This window comes from Eulemur rufifrons, chromosome 8 (genome assembly GCF_041146395.1).
Source record: "Eulemur rufifrons isolate Redbay chromosome 8, OSU_ERuf_1, whole genome shotgun sequence".
NCBI lineage: Eukaryota > Metazoa > Chordata > Mammalia > Primates > Lemuridae > Eulemur > Eulemur rufifrons.
In genome coordinates, this window is record NC_090990.1 from 4,414,092 (window position 1) to 4,439,052 (window position 24,961).

The 24,961-nt window shown below is 41.8% G+C and overlaps 1 protein-coding gene across 1 annotated transcript in view; it reads right to left on the bottom strand.

The window, feature by feature from the left end:
* The window catches only part of RERE (arginine-glutamic acid dipeptide repeats), a 409,470-nt gene that overhangs the window by 47,090 nt on the left and 337,419 nt on the right, over positions 1-24,961 (bottom strand). The window contains exon 12 of the mRNA XM_069479289.1: positions 22,399-22,479. Coding sequence (XP_069335390.1) covers positions 22,399-22,479 — 81 coding nt within the window. The remainder of the gene's footprint in view (positions 1-22,398; positions 22,480-24,961) is intronic.

Here is a 24,961-nt window from a genome sequence, read left to right on the forward strand (position 1 = left end):
ATTCCCTATAATCACTGGTGTCTTATTTGACTTTCACTACACATCTTTGAGGGAGGTTCTATTTGTGCCCCTAAATTTCACAGGGTCTAAGAGACTTACCAAAAGCCCCCAGGGAATAAGTGGGAGAGTTGGGCCTTGAACCCAACTCTGAGTTCTGTCTGCTTTGCAACTATTCTGTAAAATCTACCACAGAACAAAATCTTTCTGGTCACATTTACCAAACCCACATGTTAAGCAAAATCACACTCACCTATGAAAATGTAAAATACTCAACATGTTTGAAACTTTGTAACCAAATGGCAGCTAACCCAACTTTGCTACTGTTCTATTTGCTGCTGGCCCCTCAGCTCTCTAAGCCTTGAACATTCATGCTCTTTAAGGCTATAATTACCTTTCCACCCCATATACAATCAGTCCCTGGCCCCTCTGACCTTCCCCACTCTTCCTGAGCACTATGCGCTGACTTCAGGTGCTCGACACTCAGATCCCCAGCAACCACAAACTTCCGTCATTTGTACTTTCTGACTTCAGGTTCTTTGTTCTCCAATACATACTACTGCCAGAGTAATCTTCAAAAAGACTGACTGCAACCTTCAAGTTTAATTCAATAGTATAAATATTTCTTGAGTACCTATGTGCAAGGCACTATGACAGAGATAACATGAGCAAGACAAGCCGTATCTTCAGGAGCTCAGTCCAGAAAAGAGGCACAAGATGTGATTCTGTGAGACAAAGCAGAGCCAGATAAAGGCCCTAACAGGCTGGTGTTCAAAGGAGGGAGAGATCATCCCCTTTGGATCAGGAAAAGATTAATGAAGGAAATTAAGTTTAAAAATGTATAGCATTTCCACATGGAGGAACAGAAGGGCAGGCACTCTGGGCAGGAAACTGCAGGAAGAAATGAAGACTGGAAACCTGAGTGTTTGGCTAGGGCCTGAGGTGCACAGAGGAATGTGCAGGAAGGAGGCTGGAGAAGCTGATTTGGGCCATAACGTAAAGGGTCTTGACTCCCAGGCCAAGAAGTTAGTCTCGAATGCAGAAGTTGAATCTCCACAGCTCTCCTCTGGTCCACAGGCAGCTACACCCCAACTCCCACGGGCCACCCCAACATTACATCCTGCCATACCCTCACTTCTCATCACAGTGCTTCCCTGGCTCCCCCTGCTCTGCTCAGCGCTGGTTCTCACCCTCTCCCCACCACAGGAAATCACCCACATTCCTCAAGGCCTAGTTCAAGTCTCACCTTCTCCCTGAAGTATGTCTTGACTGCCCCAGTCTAAAATAAGACCCGCTTCTCTTAACTGCAGCAACTGCCGTTATACAATTTATTTGGCAATTAATCATGTAGTGCTTCTAACATCTGTTATCAGTCTTAAATCATTTTTTCTTATTATTTAACATGGATATTTATGTCTTGACTCCCCAGGGACGTGCTCATTATAACTCCAGAGGGGGCCAGGGGTGTTTCCTAAACCTGGATGATCACCGGAAAATGCTGAAGAGATTAAAAATAGATTTCATCAGGTGACTCTGATGACCAGCTGAGTATGCAATCCACTACCCCATGGAATCTAGCACAGGGCCTTGCTACACTGTGAATCATTAGCTGTTACTACAAATATTTGTGATTTTTACTTCATGTCTTGAGAAATAGGTACATCAGTGTGCACCCCCACTAGGAGAATGCAACAGTCCCTGTTTCTTGCTAACCTCACTTCTACTTGGTACTGTTAGACTTTTCGTAAATCTGATGGGTATGAAAGTAGTATTTGTTGTTTTAATTTGCATTTCCCTATTTGCTAGTTAAGGCTGCACAACTTTTCAGATGTCGTTCAGATTTTCTCAGATAAAACTGCCTGTTCTTATCTTTCACCCATTCTTCTATTGAACTAATTGTGTCTATTATAGATTTATGCAAGTTCTTTGTGCATTCTAAATACCAATCCTGTCATATGTTATAAATATCTTCTCTCAGTCTGTCACTTTCTTTCCCACTTTATAGTTTCATATGAAACATAGACATTTTTAGTCTTAATACAGACAAACATCTTCTCATTTACTGTTTGAGTTGCACAGAGGAACTGAGCAACTGTTAAGTATACTTTCTGTATTCTTATAAATCCTTTCCTACTCAGGGAACAATAAGCTATTATATTTTCTTACAGGTTTAAAGTCTTGTTTTTCCTGGCTTTAATTTATCTCAGAGTTAGGATCTAATTTTACTTTTTTCGCCATATGCTAGCTAAGCCAACTGGTCCCAAAGCATTTACTGAACAATTCGTTCACTGATAACACGTAAGTCCCTCCACCCTACGGACGTTTGTCTATTCTGCATCGATACCACTGTCTTAGCCACTCTAACTTTGCAAGTCTTACCCCATAGGGCAAAGCCCATCTCCCTTATTCTTTACTCAGAAAACTCTTGCTGTTCTTGGACTTTTATTCTACCATACAATTAACTTTGCTAGTTCCATGAAAAAAAGCTGTTGAAATTTTGATTGAAACAATACGGAATTTACATAGTATGAAGAGAGTAAGGATGCCCTTACAATGTTGAGTATTTTTTCCATCAACACTGGCACATTGTCTCTTCATTTATCTGTATCTTTTTTTTTTTTTTTTAGGTCTTTTGAGTTATGTTTTAACATTTTTTAAAAAAAATATAAAAGACATATTATGTGTTATATTTATTGTGAGGACTCTTAGTTTCTGTTGCCACTGTGAACAGTCTTTTTTTTTTTTTTTCCCCCAAAGAGACAAGGTCTTGCTATGTTGCCAGGCTGCACTCCTGGGCTTAAGCGATCCTCCTGCCTCAGCCTCCTAAGTAGCTGGGATGACAGTTACATGCTACCACATCAGGCTCAGTACTTTTAATCTATTACCTTTTCTATTTGGTTACTGTTAGTCCATAGGAACACCATTGATTTTTTTATCTTTTAACTGAGGCAATTTTTCTATATTTTCATTTTTTCCACTAATTAAGCCTCTATATTTTCTATTAAACATATCACCAGCAAATCACATTTTGTGTCTTCCTTTCCATTCCTTGTGTCGTGTGTGTGTGTGTGTGTGTGTATTTTATATATACACAAACATACATCTACATATATAGGGTTTTTGTCTCATTATGTTATGTGGAAATTTGAGTACACAGTCTAAATAATATTAGTGATGACTGCAGGTATCCATATTTTGCTTTTTATTTTAAATGAAGTACTAAAACTCTGCTAGTTTCATCTTTAAATATGATGTTTAATGTAGGTTTTTGGAAGGTACTGTTTTTCAGATTAAGGACATGTCCTACCATTCTAGTCTGCTACAAATCATCATTACGAAGAACACTGCATTTCATTGACTATATTTTATACAACTATGGAAACAATCACATTTGTTTCTCAGTGAGTTATATTGTGTGGCAAACTGCATTTCCAAAGATGTTCATGACAATATCTCCCTTCCCACATACTCTCTTTTATTGTGATCATGTTGCTCCTCCATCAAAAGATGGAGTCTTGGCTGGGTTTGGTGGGTAACTTCTGTAATCCCAGAGCTTTGGGAGGCTAAACAGAGGACTGCTTGAAGCCAGGAGTTTGAGACTAACCTGGCAACATAGTAAGACCCCACATCTATAGAAAAATTTTTTTAAAGGCAGGACATGATGGCTTACATGTGTAATCCTAGCACTTTGGAAGGCTGAATTGCTTGAGGCCAGGAGTTCGAGACCAGCTTGGGCAATAGTAAGACCTTGTCTCTAAAAAAAATTTTTTTTAATTAGCCAGGCATGGTGGCATGCACCTGTAGTCTCAGCTACTTAGGAGACTCAGGCAGGAGGATCACTTGAGCCCAGAAGTTGGAGGCTGCAGTGAGCTATGATGATGCCACTGCACTCTAACCCAGGCAACAGAGAGAGATCCTGTCTCAAATAAAATTTAAAAAATACATAAAAATTTTAAAAAGATGGAGTCTAACTTCCTTTCCCTTTAATCTGAACTGGCCTTAGTGACTGGTTTGTAACCAATACAATGTGCTAGAAACGATGCTGCATGACTTCCAAGGCTAGGTCAGAAATGGCCAAGGAACACAGCCAGCCATCATGCTATGAGAAGCCTGGGCCAAAGGTAATGGCCAAGTATAGGCCTGTCAGGTGACCATTTCCATTGTGCCTACCTCTGTCATCATCACAGGCAGGTGCCAGACATGTGAGTAAAGAAGACCACAGCTGTCTGTGTCATCCCGAGCCATCTGAGGCCCCAGATATCACGACGCAAAGGTAAATCACTCTCGTCGTGTCCCATTCAGAATTTATGGGCCATGGAATCCATGAACCGAACAAAATGGTTTTTTATACCACTAAATGTAGGGTGGTACATCATGCAACAACAGGTAGCTAGAACCCATGACTGGAGTTTCTGATGGTAAACTATCGGTGCATTCCTGAGATAAATCCTACTTGGTCACCATGTAGTATTTTTAATACATTGCTCGGTTCAGTTTGGTAATATTTCACTTAGGACACTTTATGTTTCTGTTCGTGAAGTGAGAAACTGGCCTTCTAACATTTTTTTTTCTTAGATTGTTACTTATATGGTTTTGGTATCAAGGTTAAACTGGCCTTTTAAAAGAAGTTGGGAAATCTGCCTTCTTATCCCAGTCTCTAAAATTTTAGTTTATATAAGATTTGTTAATTAAATATTTGTTATAATTCATCTGTAAAACTGGGGCGGCTCTGGTGCTAGGAGAGGAGTGCTTAAAGCACTGATCCAATTTCTTTAATAATTATTAGCATGTTTGGAATTTTTTTTTTTTAAGACAGTGTCTTGCTCTGTTGCCCAGGCTGGAGTGTAGTGGCCTTGTCATAGTTCATTGCAACCTCCAACTCCTGGGCTCAAGTGATCCTCCTGCCTCAGCCTCCTGAGTAGCTGGGACTATACGTGTGCATGCCACCATGCCTGGCTGATTTTTCTATTTTTTGGAAATGGGGTCTTGCTCTTGCTAAGGCTGGTCCTGAATTCCTGGCCTCAAGTGATCCTCCCACCTGGGCCTCCCAAAGTGCTAAGATTACAGGTGCAACCCATCATGACTGGCCTTGGAATCTCTATTCTTAAGTCAGTATTGATCATTCTTTTTGCCATTTCTCTTTTGAAATTTCCTGCAGTAAAATTTTTCACAGTAGCCCTTGTGTGTGTCTGTGTGTGCGCACAGGTGCATCTGAAATTCTCTCTGGCAACCTGTACTGACTCCTTTATTTGTTTCTAATATTGTTTACTTGGCCTTCTCTTTTTTTTCCCCCCATAAGCAGTCTTGGTCTATTATGTTGCTATTTTTGAAGAAATAGCAGCTTTTGATTTAATGTGGATCATCTCATTTTTTCCTCCTATTTCATGAATATCTGCTGTTATCTTTATTTATCTTTTTTTTTTTTTTGTTGAGACAGAGTCTCACTTTGTTGCCCAGGCTAGAGTGAGTGCCGTGGCGTCAGCTTAGCTCACAGCAACCTCAGACTCCTCGGCTTAAGCGATCCTACTGCCTCAGCCTCCCGAGTAGCTGGGACTACAGGCATGCGCCACTATGCCCGGCTAATTTTTTCTATATAGATTTTTAGTTGTCCATATAATGTCTTTCTATTTTTAGTAGAGACGGGGTCTCGCTCAGGCTGGTCTCGAACTCCTGACCTTGAGCAATCCACCCGCCTCGGCCTCCCAGAGTGCTAGGATTACAGGCGTGAGCCACCGCGCCCGGCCTTTATTTATCTTTATTATTTCCTTTTTAAAAAAATTGCTTTCTTTGGTGGTTGTTCCTTTTCTACTGTCCTTAATAAAATCTCAGCTTTTTAAATTTCAAGTCTTTCTAGTTTTTTTAACCAATGTCCCAGAGAGTCTGCATTCTGGTATTACTAGTATTTAGCTCCCTCTTGCCACAGTAATTGCTGACTGGACTAGACTACTTCACTCATCATGAAAATAATGAACATTTGATTAAACAGAAGTGGGAGCGAGAGGGAAGAAGAGTCCGCAGATACCCCAAAATCACAGTTAAAACAAAGTAGGGTTAGGAATCTACTCAGCTGCATACAGGGGCAGGTCAGCCGGTGGCGGGCTGGTGCCGGCGGCTTCAGGGCCAGGAGAGAGGGCTGCTCTGACTGAGTGACGCGGCAGATCCAGAGTGCCATCCCTAAAGCTTGGCTCTTGACCTCACCTTCATGGAGGTGAGGTAATCAGCTCTAGTCAGTAACCAAAATATTCATTGCCAGGGCTGGCAGGATGAGGACCCTGGTCCCTGTACCACTCATCTGTCTCTGGATAAACTGACCACTGACTATGTGTCAGGTTTTTTGTGTTGTTTTTCTGGGGGGGTGGGGTGGGGTGGAGGGTAGGGGGTCAAAGAATCATAAAGTTTTTCAAGAAAAGGAAGACTGCAGGCTGGGTTAGAACACTGAAAAGAATGATGGTGGACCATCAAGAGTGAGGGGAGCTCGGTGGTGCTGGCAAGAGTGCACTTTGATCTCATCTCTCGGGAGGACACTCTGGCACTACCTATTCAAAGACTTGAAAAATGCACATACTTTTGGAAGTAAATACTTCCAGGAATGGATCTTAAGGAAATAAATCAATGCCCCCAAACAAGAGAAAGCTAGTCATTAAGACTTTTTTTAAAACAATAGTGGAAAAAAAACTCGAACAACAAAAAACTTGCAAAGTGGAAATAATTTAAACATTCAAAACTGGAAGTTAGTTAATAACATTAGGATACCTTTTAAAAATGCAACTGTCAAAAATGACTATAGATATGTGTTTTACAAAAAAGATCACATATAGGTAAGCTTTAAAATTAGGCTACAGAACAGAATGAGGCCATTTCTGTTTAAAATATTTACTGATATATGTCCGGTGACAGTCTGAAGAACATGGACCAAAATGTTAACCAGTGGTAACCTCTTGGTGATGGAATTACTGGTGATTTTCATTTTTCTACCGTGTGTTTTCCTATGCTCTCAAGGGGGAAAAAAATTACCAAAAACATACCCCACCCCTTTTCCCGACTGAAATATACTGAGATTTTCAACTGTAATAGCAGGGTTCTAAGTCAGTTAACCAGATCAATATTTTAAAGAGAAAGAGGCAGTAATACAACTTTCACCTTTTTTTTTTTTTTTAAAAAAAGGTGCATTTTTAGGAATAAAGAATCAATAAGTCTTCAATTAACCCTCAAATGGTTCAGGTGGAAACTCACCCCACACACACAAGAAAAAAAGGAGAGTTAAACTAACATGATAAGATGTTAATATTTGGAGAATCCAGGTAAAGGATATGGGAATTTTTTACACTATTCTCCCAATTTTTCTTTAGGTCTGAAGTTATTTTAAAATAAATGGTTTGGGGAAAAAAAAGTATCCATAGAATAACCCAAACTTTGAATTACAATAGTACACGTAAAAATAAATTTATGTGTTTGTGTGAGAGAGAGAACAGCTGGGAATAATTAAAACAGTTAGAGATTTCTATTTCATTTAGTCCACACAGATTCTTTAAAATCCTAAGAAGTACTGCTTACATATATAATTTCAAACCAAATTTTCAGCTCAGGCAAAAATCAGAGTTCACACAAGTTTGTGGGAGAAGAGGTGAAAAGAATCAAGCCACAAATGTTCTGCATCATTTCCACAAGGAATTAAAACGAAACAAAAGAAAACAAAAACCAGGCCTCAAAAATCTACTTCATCAAAAAGGGCAAGAATAACTCTGGTCAGAATTGTTCAATCAGTGGAAAGTTAATGAATACTGAGGGTGAAGTACAGAAAGTGCTGGCCACAGAGTTTGGGATGGATCAGTATTATCACCAGGAAACCCACAGGCACAGGCTCCTTTAGTGGCCAGTTTCCGTTTGGTGATTTGTACATTTTTTTAGCAAAGAACCTAGAAATGATGAAGCTGTGCTGGTCCATAACAAAACTCTTTTGGTGTGACAGAATTGTGACAGGCTCCCAGGACCTAACCCAGAAGGAAGCAGGGCAAGAGAAGGAGACGGAGCAGATTCCAGGACACCAGTCAAGCAGAAGTTTCAATCATAGTGCCCTCTGCTAGCTTGCAAGAGTTTGCATCTCAACAGCTCTAGGATACAAAAGATTACATGTATTTATACTTCACCACTATAAGCTGGCCAAGGAATCGTACTGTGAATAAAGAATCTCTATGATAATAAAATCTCACTATCCTTCTATAAAAAGCAAATCCTGTCCCAAATGCAAGCACGCACCACAGATATTCTATGAGGACAGCCTACTTCTAAAGGCCCTGGTTCTTGGCCCCCACTCCCGGACCTGGACAGGGCCTGTGAGGGCACATTGTTAGCGTCACTGTACCTTAGTTTCTTCACCTGTACATGTGCAATACCAGCACCCCTCATAGGCATATTGGGAGGACTGGTGAAATGTCTTCTATAAATTATTTTCAGTTGTAAGGATGAGCAGACTTACAAATACCAGGTCAAAGCAGTATTTAAAAAAAAAATTTTAATACTGCAATTACTTCTTTCCTTTGAAATGGAGCCCCAAAGGAGGATCGAGAATATCACTCTGATGGCCTCCTCTCTCTACCTGGCAGAAACCCCAAAGACAGAGGTCTACCATGATTTTCAATTGACTAAAAAAAAAAAAATCTCAAGACAAGTTGTACAATGGTTTCCTGGAACACCCAGAGTAGAAGAAACAGGGGAAATGAACATAGCTTACATAGCTTGTTACCTTCTCCTATGAAAGCAGGCATTAGAAGGAAGAGACAGTCTGGGGAAGAAGAAATGCAAATATGTAGGGAAAATGTTGTTTTCCCCATCTCTCTCTGCCACAAAAGCCTGGCATAGTGACTACTAGATTGTAGTGGCTTCCATAATAAAACGCTTAACCTTGGCTAAGTTAACCTCTTTAGCCACAAAAAAAGTGGGGGGGGGGGGCACCAAATTAAGCTTACGGGAAATAAACCTAATCAAAGCCAAGCAGTAACAAACGGCAGCAGAAACATTTCTACTGTATCACATCCCACAGGCTGGCTACGAGCCCGGAATTTTCATTACAACTTTTCAAAGAGAGGGAGAGAAGGAGGAAAAAAGATTTAACAAAAGCATTATCAAGGCCCCAGCCCAGGATGCCCTGCTGTACAACCAAAATTTGTGAGAGGTCAGCCTTTCAGGGAGTCAAAAACCCAGCATGTGGAAACTGGCAGGCCTTTTATATAGTGGGAGGGGTTCTTAAAACGACTACTGTTTTGCACTGAAGTCTCCGAGCTTCACAGATCATTAAAGGTTTCTGAACCACAGAGAAAGGAGGGCAGAGTTAAGGAAATAAATCAAAAGTTCCTCTGGGATGCACAAATGCCTACTTGGAATAGGCTTTCAGCACGAATATCCCCCACATTAAACAACAGGGAGGACTTTTCAAAATAAAAGCAGAAAAGAGATTCATTTTGTTATAAGCAATGCACTTTCCTTTTGGTTTAAGGTTATGCGAGCTATAAAAAATGACTCCTGCTGTGAGTGCTGGGGGAGGTGGAGGCTGGGCTGGGGCAGGGGTAGTGGTGAGAGAAAACAAGTACAAGTGAACAAAACACCAGAGAAACACTGTTTGGGGTATCCCAAACAAGTTAAAATGCCTCGTAATGATTAGGGGTAGGATGTGAGGTCGGAGAATGGTGTTAGACAGGAATTTCTATTACGTTCATTCCTTGCCATTCTTGCCTAAAAATTGAAATCATTTCCTCACAGCCAGAAAGAATTCTCTTGTTTTTCTTATGCAACATACACAGTTTAAGACCTGGGGAAACAGACCATGCCATCTTGAAGGCAGAGCCTCTCATTTCTTAAGGAAGCATCAGCTGTCTCAAAACCAGCAGAGGGAGTATAGCATTTGAGCGAGAGGGAATGGGCAACCGGGTATCTACGGATTTATGTTTAGCCGAGACAATGGTTGTGAAGCTGAGATAGATTTAGATACATACACACACACACACACACACACACACACATATGTACCTTTAGACCTTGCTCTCCTGTTATCCAGCAATAGTAAACAGAATGAAATGCTAGACAACCCACTCAGATTAGATAAGCTTGTTATAAAAACCAAGTGAGGCAGCAGAGAGAAAAGTGGAACTGTGCACTTCTTTCAGGATGCAGTTCCTGTGAATAGCACTGCTTGGGGTAGAGGAGTCGTCTAGACAAGGGAAAGGCTCAGTAAAAGGAGAAAGTCAAATTTGGGAAACTGACAGCAAGCACCAGAACAATCATTTTACCTTAAAATCCAGGGCTCCTATGTTAGTCCATGAACAGCCCATTTCCAGAGTTTTTGCTTACGAGGGGGCAGAGAGGAGAACTCTGTCATTCAAGCTTTGCTTTTAATAGCTGATTTGAAACAAAGCAGCAAAGAGATGAAGATGTATGTCTACTAAATGGCTGGTATAATGTTCAGTCTGAGTTTACCAAAACATATAGGAATGAGTTCAGGAATTAATTGGTGCAAAGATTATCAGCATGGGCAAGGTTCCCGGGAAGGTCTGGGGTCATGATTAAAGCTAATGGTCTCTCCCAGGAGGAAAGAGCCTACTATTTCATGCATGATTATGCTGTGCTTTGGCACTGGAAATCTTTGCTCAGGTCTATTCTAAGTATCAAAATGGCCTCATTAATGGTTAGTCTGAGTATGCACTGCTGTATAAAGTAACATCTTAAACATTAACACTTTCTTATTGTGGGAATTTAGAACTGGGTTAAAAATGGCAAACTCGAGATGTGCCCAACTCAACAGAACAAACAAAAGCTATATGTGACTTTATGCTACTCCAGGAAATGTGCACTGATGCACAGTGGGCACTGAATTAATACACACGCCTGCCTGCCAGGTGGAGGAGAGGACCAGGCAGGGACAGGAGCCACCCTGGCTGCTCTACACTGCTGGGTCCATCTCTGCCACTTTCTCCTTTTTACGGATATCCAGTTTACAGAGGTCCCAAGGAGCTCACCTAGAATGGATGCTGCAGGACGCAGAGGCGTGTCTAGACAGCCCGGGGCCAGAAGCCTGGGCAGAGGATGTGCCTGACCCAGGTAAAGGGCCTCCTTGAGGGAAGGACGTGGCAATAATTCTCTGTGTCCCCAAGGAACACGGCCAGGACAATGTATGGAAGGTGAAGCAATTCAGATTTCAGCTTAACAAAAAGACGACATCCCAAATGACGGAACTGTTCAAAACCACCATGGCTGCATTTAATGGGTTCAATGTCACGAGGTGGCAGGAACAGCAGGGCAGCCACTCTGTAGGAATGCTGGAGAGGATTCAGGTAGTGGGAAAAACCTCAACAGACAAAAAAGACACTTTAAGGACTTTCTTTGGCCAGGCATTTCAAACAAGTTTTAACATTTAAAGTACTCATCCTTAAAAAAGCTTCAAGCCCTAGGTGTACATTCTTCCAGGATGTACATAATTCCCCAAGCCCTCATCCTCAGCTCCTTGGACTCCCATTACCACTAGTGTCTGTGCCACACAGTTCAGCACCTGGTTTCACTCCAGCGTACACTGTGCCAACCAGTCAGAGAGACTCTCAGGGATCTCTACTTTCTCACTATGCTCAGGAAGCTCCGGAAGTCCTTGATGATTGACTGGTACTAGGAATATAAACTATAAACTCTTTCATTTGCACTATCCAGTAAAACAACTTAAATCACTGATTTATAGAAAAATTTTATAACAAATATAAGTATTTATAGATATGCCTAGTAAGGTAGCTGGCATTTGGGAAAACAGTAATAATTAGAACAAGAGTATCGTACAAAAGAAAACAGTACACTTTAGTTTGAGTCTAAGACAAATATACTGAATAGATGGATATTCCTATTTGTAAACTTGCACATCTTAACATAAGTACAAAATAACTACATAAAGCAGCATTACATCCTTTAATGTATTATTCTGCCCAATCATCTGGTGGACGTAACATGGTACAGAGAGGTACATGGACTTTTCTCCTAAGTTATCTGGTAGACTTACATGGTCAAAAGAAATAATGCTTCAAGGTTTTTGGTTTGGGGATTCTTTTTTTTTTTTTTTTTAAGAGACAGGGTCTTGCCATGTTGCCCAGGCTGGACTCAAATTCCTGGGCTCAAGCAATCTTCCTGCCTCAGTTTCCCAAGTAGCTGGACTACAGGTGCACACCATCACACCCAGCTAGGGCTTCAAGTTTTGATTAGCAAATGTAGGTATTCAGGTCAATAGCAGCAGTTGAGCCCAGCTTCCCATCCATCCCCACTAAGGTAACAGACACACGAGGGAAGCCATCCTGGACCTTTCAGGCCAAGCCATCTGCCAGCTGATGCCATGGAGTGCCCTTTGTATACACAACATGAAAGCAAACAGCCAGCTGAGTCCTGCCTAATTCTTGATCTATAATATAAGATTATGAGATATAATATTTGTTGTTTTAAGCCAGTAAAAGTTACAATGCACTAAAAATTTTAGGTTTTTAGAAATTTTTTGAAAAGTTTTGGTGGGTTTTCCCCCAAACATTGTCCAAAATGTCTACAGCTTGCACCCAGTTTAATGGCTCTCTCAGCTTTACTTTGTGAAACCAGCTATGTATATAGGTTCACTGGGCCTATTTCCTTTAGAATTTAATCATTCTCCTTATTGCTCCACAAATTCCAGATTCTCTTTTCAAAACTAAAACACCTCCCTCAACAAGTTAAGGCCACAAACCTCTGACCTGATTCAATGTAGCTCATTAGCACATTTCCAAAACAGAGCATTTGTGGGAAGGAGAACCAAGTTTTGATCTTAGGAGGTATGTGCCTAAGTCGGTAATCACCAAATCCCAAAGGTGCAGGCTGGATAGATGCTGCTCCAGCCCTTCAACATAATCAAACACACGAAACTAAACTAAAAACAAAAACAAACTAAAAAACTAAACAAAAAAACACCAACTCCTGCACGTAGGAACAAAGAGACAAAGGCAACAGCTGAAAATATATAACCAAAGCATCACTGAAGAAAATCTTTATTTTACCATTGTTCAGAACATACTCAGTGCTGTTTCACTCATACAGCAAAGACACAGGATAAAAATTCCAGAGACAGTTTTCAAGATAATAAAATGGCATATGATGGTGACTCACTAACAGACTAAAAGAAAAAAAATTCATAAACAGTCATAGGAAGCTGACAAAGCTGCAGAGATCTGGCAACACTGAACCTCCTCCACCTCCCTTGGCTCTCGCCTCCAGCACACAGGGACGTGCATGTGTATGCGTGCACATGCACTCTTTAGTGACTGTTCTGAAGCCAAGCTGCAATTGGCTAATGGCTTATTCTACTGCTTAAGACAATATTTTATTCTTGACTGGCTCAATAAACCCACTGAGAAAAATAAACAATGGTTTCAAACTTATAAATAATCTAGAACACAGAACCGCTGTGCAAACAGCAGAGTTGATTTACTGCCCACGATAAACAGAACAGGAAGGCCCAGTGTGACACAGTGAACCCCAAGTCCTAGTCTTACTATCTTGGGACACTAGAGTTAACAAGGATTTTCAGTCCATTACGCAAAGTCTAAGGCCTAGGCTATCCGGATTTTAACCGGTCTTAAAAACAACATGAAAGCAGATCCTACAGACGAACGCAAAAAGATAAGGAAAACATTTTTTAAAAACATTGAAGAGTTTTCAACTTTTAGGACCAATAATTATACATCTATGGTGACAGTGTATTTCTAACCCATTATTCACACATTTGTGAACATACACACACATTTAATTTTTAGTAAATATTAAGTAAGAGCCTGTTATAGGGTACTAAAGGTGACATAAAGAGGTATTAAAATGAGGTTGTAGAAGGCCATACATTCTATATAAATACACATATGCACACATGCACATATATGTGCAGAATAGAAATGCATGGAAGAAAAGAGGAAGCAGAGTCAAAAGTCCAAGACTAAAGTAAAGTAAATCTTAATTTTTAAAGAGAACAAAATACAATTCTGCTAAGAGAGATGAGCTAGGCCCTTGCGTAACAGTACCCAGCTTGCAGAGGAGAGGGTGCATGTGGCTCTCACAGCTGTGCAGCTCTAGCAAGACCTCTATAATGAGGTAACTCAGGCACCTTCCAAAGAAGAACCCAAGCCAAGCTGGCCCCTTCACTAGACTGTGAGCTCCATGAAGGTAAGTACCTTCTCACTCACCTCAGGCATCCCATCCTAGACAGCACAGGACTTGGGTTATCGAACTTTCCCAAAACAGCTCCCCGAAAACTCCCAACTTTGCCAACTGATGGTTCAGACATTTCAACAGCTAAATCTTAGGAGTTATGATGCCACAATGGAAAGAATTCAGAAGAAAGATTTAAGACAAAGAATCATATTTCCAAAATGGGGGAGAAAAATAACAAAGGCCATTAATATTGAAACACCTCAAATTAAACACCTCAAAAATAAAAAAAAAAAAAACTTAGCTTAATGAAATTCTGGTGTCCCAAGAAGGGTTTCTTCTGCTTGCTTTTCCTATTTACATAACACAACTAATGGTTTTCAAATTACACATAACTGAAAAAAAAATTCATTGTGGGGGAGGGTGGGAGGAAGAGGAATGTATTTCCCATGGTGAACAGTCATGAACAAGACTAAGGTTAGGCTGGGTATGGTGGCGCAAGCCTGTAATCTTAGCACTCTGGGAGGCTGAGGTGGAAGGATCACTTGAAGTCAGGAGTTCGAGACCAGCCTGAGCAAAAGCGAGACACCCCACCCCCCAACTCTACAAAAAATAGAAAAATTAGCCAGGCGTGGTGGCACTCGCCTGTAGTCCCAGCTCCTCAGGGAGACTGAGGCAGGAGAATCACTTGAGCCCAGGAGTTTGAGGTGGAAGTGAGTTACAATGACACCACTGCACTGTAGCCAGGGTGACAGAGCAAGACTCTGTATCCAAAAAAACAAAAAAAGAAGTTAATGTTTTGCCTTACTTTTCAAAATAATACTATTAATTTTTATTCTATTTTACCTAAGTATTACTCAAGGACATAACTTCAAATAAGATTAAAATGAACCAGATACTGAAGGATTATAATTTCAGATGCCTTTTTAAACTTATTTTTTAGTGTTAGTTTTCTAACAGACTAGATGTATTTTTAAAACATCAGAAAATCAGGTTTTCAAAGTTAGGATAGGTTCAGAGATCTTATAAGGCTAAAAAAAAAAAAATCTATCTATAACATAAAATATAAGCTCCAAGTAGATACCGAACGTAACCACAGTGATGATAACTTACAGGTCTTTCTAGAGACCAATTTAAACCTTCCATTTGTTTTACCAGCTAATAAAATGGTTGGGTCTATTTAGGCTTAAAAGTCATAAATGTCTTCATCTAAAAAGTCATCCAGGTAACCACAGTGCAGCCAAATCGTAAGAAATATGGGTTGGCAAACACCAACAGCAAATAAATAACTAATCCTTGTAGGCAGCATTTTGTTCAATAACACTTTAAAAGTCAAACGCATTCTTCATTTGAGTATAGTTTCCATAAGTAATACATTTCATATAATTAAAGCACCCTCATGCCATTCCCACTAGTTCTCTGATATGTAGAAGGCGGCCAAGGAAAAGCCTATGTTTACACTCAGAAAAGCAATTATCCAACACCTTTGGTTTAAAAATCACCTAATTTTTTTAATACCTCCTTTTCTTTCCAACATTAATACCAAAAGTTTCTTAAACGCAAATCACTTCACTGCTTCACTTACACAAAGGAATCAGCCAATCTCTCCTAGATTACCCTAGTTAAAACTGGACTACTGCCCAGTCACATATCCATACAGTTTAGATTATCAGAATTAATAGATTCAAGCCTCTTCTCCATTTTAATGGGAACAAACCCTCAGCACAGGAATAGCTATAGAATCACAGTACTAGCTGCCAAAATGCAGTGCCTGTTTCTACTGGCAATCACTTTTGCCTCAAATGGAAAATTCCAACTATTTATGTCTATGCAAGGACAAGTTATTAAGAAAAACAGTATGGCACATAAATCTACCCCTTTACCCATCTTGCCAGCCCCTCAAAGTACTTTTATTTCTTTTTCAGATACAAGGGATGCCAGTAAAAGCAAGCAACATCTGAAAACACTATGGTGTTAAAGAATATGTAAACTTCATATTGATAAGAGAAGACCATTCTTGCAAATAAGAAGGTCTGTTAGAAATGTAAATCGGGTTTAGCACAGCCTAACTTACATGCTATGACTGCATGCCACAAGGTAAAGACAAGGACAAGAGTTTTCATATAAAGACGGGAGTTTCAATTGTATTTCTGGGAAAAAAAGGGGAGTGGGCAACAGGAAGAGAAACTATATTAAGAAATTCTATTATTGACAATGAAAGTAAGCCCAGATACTTTTCTACATGTTTGAATTACTTTGTAATAATTTGAAAAACAAAATCAAGCCTTAATAGTGAAACAACTTACAACTTTAACAGAATAAAGACACTACTATTTAAGAATGAATGAATCCTATAGATTTAGGATTCTGCAAGTCTGCATTTCTGTAAACAGCAGTGCTTCCTAACTTTACTGCACATTTGAATCACCTGGGAGCTTGTTAAAATGCAGATTCTGGTTCAAGAAACATGGACAGGGGCCTGAGAGTCTGCAATTTTAACAAGCTCCCAGGTGATTGGGGATAATGCTGGCCTGAGGCGCACACTGTGTGAAGTGAGGATATACAGACAGTGTTTGTAGCAGAGGGACAGGTTTAAAACCAGAGATCTTCTAAAAGTACTGGTGGGTGGCTGTGACACATTTGCATGTTCTCAGTAGTATCAACCTATTCAGGAAGTCCACACTTTATTATGTAACATTAGATTAAGCATTAATGAAGCTAGGAAAATTATTTATCTAAGGTTATAATCTGGAGTCAAATAAACTTCATGCTGGAAGCCCATACTGAATGCTAGAGTCATTTTTAACCTCTTAATATTAACAGAATCTTGACTACTCAGTCTTAAAGCCCTTTCTCAATAGTATTTATTCTTTGCTGGGGGGATATGCTCTATGCAAATGATATTTTGCCTGAAGAAAAGAACAGTTAATATCCAGTAGTTACGTACATATTTAATAGAATTCATTCCCAGAAATGTGACTGAGAAAGGTGGTTGATTTTCATGATATTTCTCAAATTAAAAATTTAAATCTCCAACACTTTCTATCCCATTACTGAAAGTTAAAAAAACATCAAAACTGGCTGCCCTTTCACTGGGCTCTTGGTCCCATTCAAATAAGCAGTGATACATTTTCAATAGAGAATATCAACATAAAAGGCAGGCGTCCATTCCCGTAAGTCAACTTTCAACTCCCCATCTTCTTTCTTCCTTTAAGACTGAATTATTACAAGAGCTTCCTCTCTGGTCCCATCTTCTACACCCTCCCGTAGTACAGCTAGGATGCTCTCACTTCTTTTCTTAAAAGCCTTCAGTGGATCCTGTCACCCCATTTATCCAAACACACATCTGAGTTCAAGGTCCCCCAAAGTCTAACTCCAAGCTATAATTTGGGCCTAAATCCTACTGCATCAGCTTATGCAACCTCCTCTGCAACCACGCTCATGTACTTGCTGGGCACGTTTTACAATTTCCTGTCGCTGTGCGTTTGCTCATGATATTTCCCACAGCTGGAAAGTCACTTTTCCTCCACTCTCCCAATCATGGCCTATCAAAAAGGAATCCTTCCTTCAAAGCCCAGTTCAAACACCACCCGCTCCAGTTAGTGTTCCCGGAGACCCCGGCCTTTGTGCTCACTTCATGGGGCCACCAGGGCCCTTAGCATATACTACCAAGCACAGCTGGCATGTGAGTGTAATGCCAGCTCCCTGCAGTGCAGGGGTGGCACCTTGCTTCTTTTCACAGACGCCTTACCCATTACAGCACTCAGTGGGTACCCAGAACTTTAAAAAAATCGAACAATATGGAATATTTAGTTTGGAAAATGGGAAGTAAATGAAAATGAGTTTCCAGTATAGTAAATCTTAATGCACCACCCACTGGGCTTACAAATAACATGGACTTAATCTCTGTTGGGCTAGGTACTAAAATCAAAAGATAAGAAAGATAGCCAAAGTTTGCCTTTTCACCTTCCATCTCCCTCCAGAGTCTAACACCTTGGGGGTATCCCTCTTTCTCTACCAAGTTGGGGCAGATCAAACTATCTTCTTACTAACCTTAGTTGCATCTGAGACAAGAACAGCAATGCCAGGTCACTGAGGAAGTGCTCCCTGTCTACAATTCAACACTAGCCAAATTTCTCTGAGTAAGGGGAGCCACCATAAACAAAGGCTGGGATTCAAGGGACAATCATCTAGGTGCCAGACACGAAAAGTCTTCAGTTCAAATTTCACAGACATGTTCTCAGAGTGAAAGAAGATACATGTCACTGCTGCCTGAATAACTGTCCTATGATTTTGAGGAGCACTGCAATATAAAAATCACGAAAAATTATTTTTGGACCATCCATGATTTTGCATTATTCATTAACAGGGGCTCCCCCTCCAGGTAATTAGTATTCTCTATTGGGCCTCCTGTTTTTTCAGGCATTACCTTAATATCAAAGGTCATGCAACATATCTACCCAACAATAAAGTAGCATTGCTCAAAGCAGAATCAAAAGGCCTGGTTCCCTACTGTCCTCCCAGAAGCTCAGTGACAGGGCACTCTCTGCGATTTGGACACATATACTAACACCTGAGACTCTGATGTGGTTTAGGAAAAATAGTGGCTTGAGAGAGATGAGGTATACAGCCAAGAAGAATCTGAGATGCTCTGCCAAGATTTGTTACTGTATTTTACCTACTAATTATACACTTTATAAGCATATTGATGGGAGGTAAATGGTAATAGAGAAAAAGATATTGGGGAGAGGGATAATAAACTACAGGATATTTGCCCAACCATGATACTAAAAAAATCTGACTTGCAGTTTTTCTCCTGGGTACCATGAGGTTAACACGTAATACCCATTCAACTAAACCTCTATAAATAGTTGGTTTTCCACAATCACAGCCACTATTCCCACTTCAGTGGGCAGCAGTGTTCAGAGAAAAGCTGGATTTAGCTCCTGTGCAATAAACACCAGAAACCAAAAGAGCTAGGAAAGCTGTTTATGTCTGTGCCCACCAGGAACCCTTCTCTGACATAAATGCGCCAGATGACTGGTAAGAGCAGAAGGATCCTGGACAAAGCTTCAAGAGTGAGTTCTTTAAACTAGGCACTACCCTCCACTCCTTTCTGGTTTTTCAGTTAATAGAGTTTTTTGCAAGACTAATGAAAATCAGGTAATTTCTTTTTACACAGGCTCAATATATTAGTAAGTGGAAAGTAATTTTGTACTTTTCATAGCATTTAGCTACTTTATGTAGTATTTGGAGTAGATAAGAACAATCATTTTCAAGTGTTTTCATGTACTCTTTATAGACATTATCTCACTTAATTCTCAAAACAATTCTAAGGGGCAGGAATTAGAATTAGCACCTCGTTTTACAAACACAGAAATTAAAGGACATAGGGGTGAATAATCTGCCTAAGGCCTTATAGCAAGTAAGTGGCAGAGGGGGCAAGAACCTTCACCTACCTCACTCTTAGGCACAGCAACTGCTAAACATATGCCCACATTTTATAAAGATTGTAGCACCTATAAAAATTCTCATGCAAAGAAACATCATTTCAGAGAAAAGAATTCCCAGTCCTTGTCAGGATTTGATCTGAACTTCCCAAAGAACAGCTCAAAGCATACAGCACAGTCAAAAGAGAGCATGAAGTGCTACGGTTACTGGTAAGGCCAAGAATAGAACACAGGTCTGCTGACCCTCGTTCCTACGCCCAATCAGGCGTGTTCTTTTGGATGCTAATACCCTTCTGATGTTTCAAGTCACTTGAGAATGGCAAAAAAATGAGTTAACAATTCTGGTGGGTAGAAGAGAATATGAAAAGTATCTAGATTAGAAGGATTTACTATAAAAAGTGGCATGACCATAAGAAATCTACCCAGGAAGTTTTGAAGCCAGAACATTGGTACCTATAAATTTTCTCATCTTCTGCAGCAAAAAGTGAAAAATAACCTTTGCCCTTCCCTCCCTGTGGGTTGTAAATGATTAGCTTGGCTACGTTGATAACTAAAGAAAATAAGGAGATGAGTGCCTCTCCCAGCTCATTACAATACTTACACATTTACCCTACTCCCAAACTCCTCCAATGCAACGCAAAAGCCAGCAGGACACTATGAATGTTTAGCCAGCGTCAGCCACAATAAATCCTCCACTACTGCAAATGACTCTCCCATTAGTTCCAATGATGGTGCCCTGATGGAAAGGCTGGAAATAGGGAGACTGTTTGGTGCCAGAGCAGGGAGGAGAAGAGCCACAAGGCTCAGAAATGGCGACAGCGGAGTAGTGATGGGGAAAGGTCTTAGAAAAGAGACACCTGGAAAGGACAACCAGAAAACTAGCTCAAAGGGTTGGTGTGCTAAGGAACGCCTCTGTGGGAGAGAAAAGGCCATTTGCTCAGTCAGAATCCTCAATAAGAAGAAGGGACACTCAAGAGCAAGAAGAAAAACAGATTCGAAGAGTCTTCCCCAGGTTAATGGTTACTCACATCTGTTTCCACTAAGGAGATAAAACACTAGATAAAATTATCTGGCGTTTCCAAATGCTAGGCAGTAGGTTTTTAATTTAATGCTTAATCTTGCTATTATAAGTTTGTTTTTTAAAACAAAAAGATAATTGTCATGAGATTTCTTGTATCAAATTTTTCAAGGTTTGCAACTTTTAGCAGAGCACAGAGGTAGCTAAAATTTGAGATATTACAATCTGGCCAATCATACCTTCAGGACAAAATCTACTCATTGATATCTCTCTTACTTAGCCGAACCAAATTCCTACATTTGGGTAAAGGCATTTTAATCTTTAAAAGTATGCATCAAATAACTGAAATCCTCAAAAAACTTAAAAAGTATTTATTTGACTGTTCCACATTAAATACCTCTTTCTAACCTGTTCTGGAAAGAGCAAGAAGTAAGTTGATTATATAGATTGGCTTCATAATACATTTTAGTTTAGTATTTATAAACAGTTTTCTATCATTCTCAATATGACGTATCTCAGCATATTAGATGCATAATAAATATTAAAAGTTTAATCTACTTATCACTGATTGATACAGATTATCAACTTACACAAAGCTATGCTCGAAATCGCACAACCCTTCTTTTGCACTACAAGTTATCACTGTCCTTAAGGTACTTACTATATGGTAAGTGTCCAGAAAAACAGTTCATTTTTAAAAAGATAGAAGTAAATAAGAGGAAATCAGTAAACAACACCCCATCAGAAAACAAAACAAAAAAACAAAAATAATCCCACCCACTTTTATAATGGATATTCTTCATCCATCTTCCACCCCCACTCCTTAAAAAAGCAGCTTAATGTCTAGGCAGATTAAACATAGATCACTCCCCTCCAAAGTCCTGAAGAGCACTTCGGTCACTGGGCCCTGCTTCTGCCTCAGACACTGTGAAATCCTTGGTCCCACTCCATCTCCCAGCCCCTACCAGAGGAAGACTTCCTCCCCTACCCTGCTCAATACCACTTGTGGGAGGGTCAGGAGAGCAGACAATTATAGGCAAATGAGAATGCATCCCTTCCCAGCACTCTCTCATATAATTTCTCTCCAAAGTTTCCTCAGCAAATCCTCCTATAAGTTTAACAAGAGTTATCTCTGTCACATCTGACACCAAGGTTTGTGAAATATCAAAGGAATTTTTAAAAAACTGTATTTAAACAATTTATAAGAACTTCTGTGTATCTGTCCAGCAAAAAGTACAAACTTTTAAGGCTGGAATATTAAAGGAATTAAAAGTACTCTTCCAACTATAGGAACATTAAATAAAGAAAAAAAAATCGCAACTGAATTCAAAGTATGGTAAGCTATAAATCTGTTAATTCTATCATCTGGTTTAGTTGATGACTTTTGCCAGTTACCAAATCCAAAGTAGTGATAAATGACATTACCTATTTCAGCCACTATATTTAAAATTAGACGTTAGCTCTCCAGCAACCACTCCCCCACCCCCCGTTCCCTAAGACCTTTCTGTTCTTACAGTTACAACAGAGGTCCACGTTCTTCACGAGGATAAACATAATCTTGTTATTTTACCACCTAAAATCATGAGTTAAAATTAAAAGTCAAGGAAGTAAAATGAAGAGAATTCTAGAGGCCAGCCTGAGTCTGAGCACAGCACAGGGTTAAAGGAAACCATTTCATAAGATCAATGTGGAGAAGCAGCAGGAGCGAAGAGGAAAAAATCAAGTTACATAAAGTCCAATTGTACTCACTGTTTCCTTATTGGGAAGCAGCTCCTTTCTAATTCTGAAGAAGTTCTTGCCGTACTGCCTGAGTCCCTTAACGAAGCGTTTCTGTGATAAAAAGAAACAACAAATGGCATGTAAAAACCAAAAACAAAACAGGATGTCAGCAAAGCAAAGATATCTACAATCAGCAGAATAACAACCACGAAGTCTCAGCTAAGGAATATTGACTAGGCTGGGAGAGCATTTCCACAGCACAGCGAGGACCCACTGGCCAGAGCAGGCCCCCAGCAGCCTTCATCAGAACCCCAAGCCCACACACCAGACAAGGCAGCACATTTAAGAGAAAGGCATCCTGTGTCTGAAGCTAAGACGCAATCCGTCCCCTCGGCCACCAGACATAGTGTGGTGCATGGAGGTATCAACAAATATGTTCCATGTTTTAATAAAAAAGCACAACTGCTTCCTACCTGAGAACCAAGCTTCCCAGAAGTGTCGAACAGAAGGGGGAAACAGAATCAAACCTGGTGACTCTTCTCCAAGGGGCACCCTAGAGGGTTAAAAGGCCCCTTCCCTTAATCCAAGGAATTCACCAGGATGGCACCGATATCGCGGAAGCCCACTGGGAGCCCGCCGGCCTGCCCGGCCATCTCCGTCGTTAAAAGCCACTCCAAGCCACCAAATAAAGAATCAGCACCCTTCCTTCCTCCCAACGGCCCTTACCGCCCCCCCCTCCATTTTCAAAGCAGCCTCAGACTCGTCCCCAAGCCCAGCCCGGAGACTTTCACTTTGTCCCATTCCTCCCATGCAGCCCCCTTCTCGGCCCTGTAGAGGCAGCTTCTGACTCCCCGGCCCCCACCTCGGGACTCCAAGCCCGGTCTGAGCGGCCGACCCTGGCAGCCACAGGTAAGCACAATCCGGGGTGGCGAGAGGCCGCCGCCTGTCACTCGGCTCCCGCTCCACAAAGCGCAGGGCGGAGGCGGAGGCGGCCGCGGGCGGCTCAGCGTGTGACCGCGGCGGGGCCGCGCGGCGCGGGGCGCGAGGGGCGCAGGGCTGGGGCCGCCGCCGCCACCGCCACCGCCACCGCCGCCGCTGCCGCCGGGGGAGGAGGCAGGAGCGCGGCGCGCAGAGCCCGGCGCGGCCGCGGGCAGCTGCAAAAGGCGGCCTGGATCGCCGCGCCGCTCTCCCACCCGCCAGGCCCCGAGCTCCGGCCCCAGCCCCGCCCCCGGCCCGACCCCTGCTCGGCAGTCAGAGCCTGCCGGCCCCTGGCGCTGGTATCTCAGTGCCCTCCTTCCAAGCAAGAGTACATCAGGGCGGCAAAGCGCAGAAACTTCCTCCCTACCGCGGCGAGCGGGGAGAGGGCGCCCGCGGGGCTGGGGCCCTTCCCAGGCTGCTCGGGCTCCAGCGCACGCTCTGGGTAGACAGGGTCGGCAGCGCCTGGGCCACAAGTCCACTGCCCCCGCCCTGGCGCCTCAGCTGCGAAATGGGGGGCAGGCCCGGACGACCCCCGTGCTCCCTTCCGGCCGCGATTGTGGGCGGCCGCTCCGGCCCAGCGCAGGCATTAGCCCGTACTTCGCAGGGCGCCGTTTCGTTTCACAACTAAATCACAGCGGAAGCTTCCCAGCCAATAAATCACCTGCCCACCAGGAAGAGGGTCCTCCCACTCCCAGTGTTTGAGACCGGCCAGGCAAATTCAGTGAAGGGCCAGACTTGGCCTGCAAGTCCGACCTGCAATCTCCTACTCCAGTCCTGGAGGCTTTGCGTTTTTGGATTTTACCCTTGCTAAGATGTGACTCATCATTGTCAGTTTTCAATATAATTCATATAGTTTGAAGGAAAAATCTGTTAAGGCACAAGAAAGAAGCTCTCCTCTAGTCTGAAGAAGAGTGACCTTTGTTACTTGACAAAAGTCTCGTTCACATGATCAACAGGCATCCTGGGCTGTGCGCACACCGCACATCCGCACACAGCGTATCCACGGGAGAGAATGCCCTGCCCTCAAGGAGCTCCCGCCTAACCAGGGAGGCACACAGGTAAACAGATCAATCTTTGGGCCTGCAAGAAAAGCAGCAGAGGAACAAAGGGTGGTGGGTGGAGCTAGGAGGAGGAAGCAACTTACTCTGCTTAGTGATGTCTTAGAGGAAGTGACAAGGAAGAGAATGAGCCTGCCAGGTGGGCTCTAGCAGGGCTTCAAGACAAGAAGTCAGCCAAGAAAGGCATACAGAACATTCTGGGAAACGCAAGGAGGACACGGTGTGCAGAATGGAGTGCCAGCAGATAAGACTGAAGAGGCAGGCAAGGCTCAGGTTGCAGGGAGCCTTTCAGGCCATGCTGAGGGGTTACAGTCCTAACTGTAGGCCAGGAGAGGTGTTGAAGTATGAGCTTTCCATGAAAAGACTGGATGAGGACTGCTCCAGTGGCAGTGTGCCCTAAGCGTAGATCAGGGACAGACCAATTAAAGACACTGGTCACACAGCCCAGGTGAGAGACGAGGAGGACCTGAACTACTGGCACACTCAACTCCAGTCATCAGAACTTTTGCTTCCTAACCCATTCTTTAAGTATTTAGGTATTTACTGAGCACCTAGCA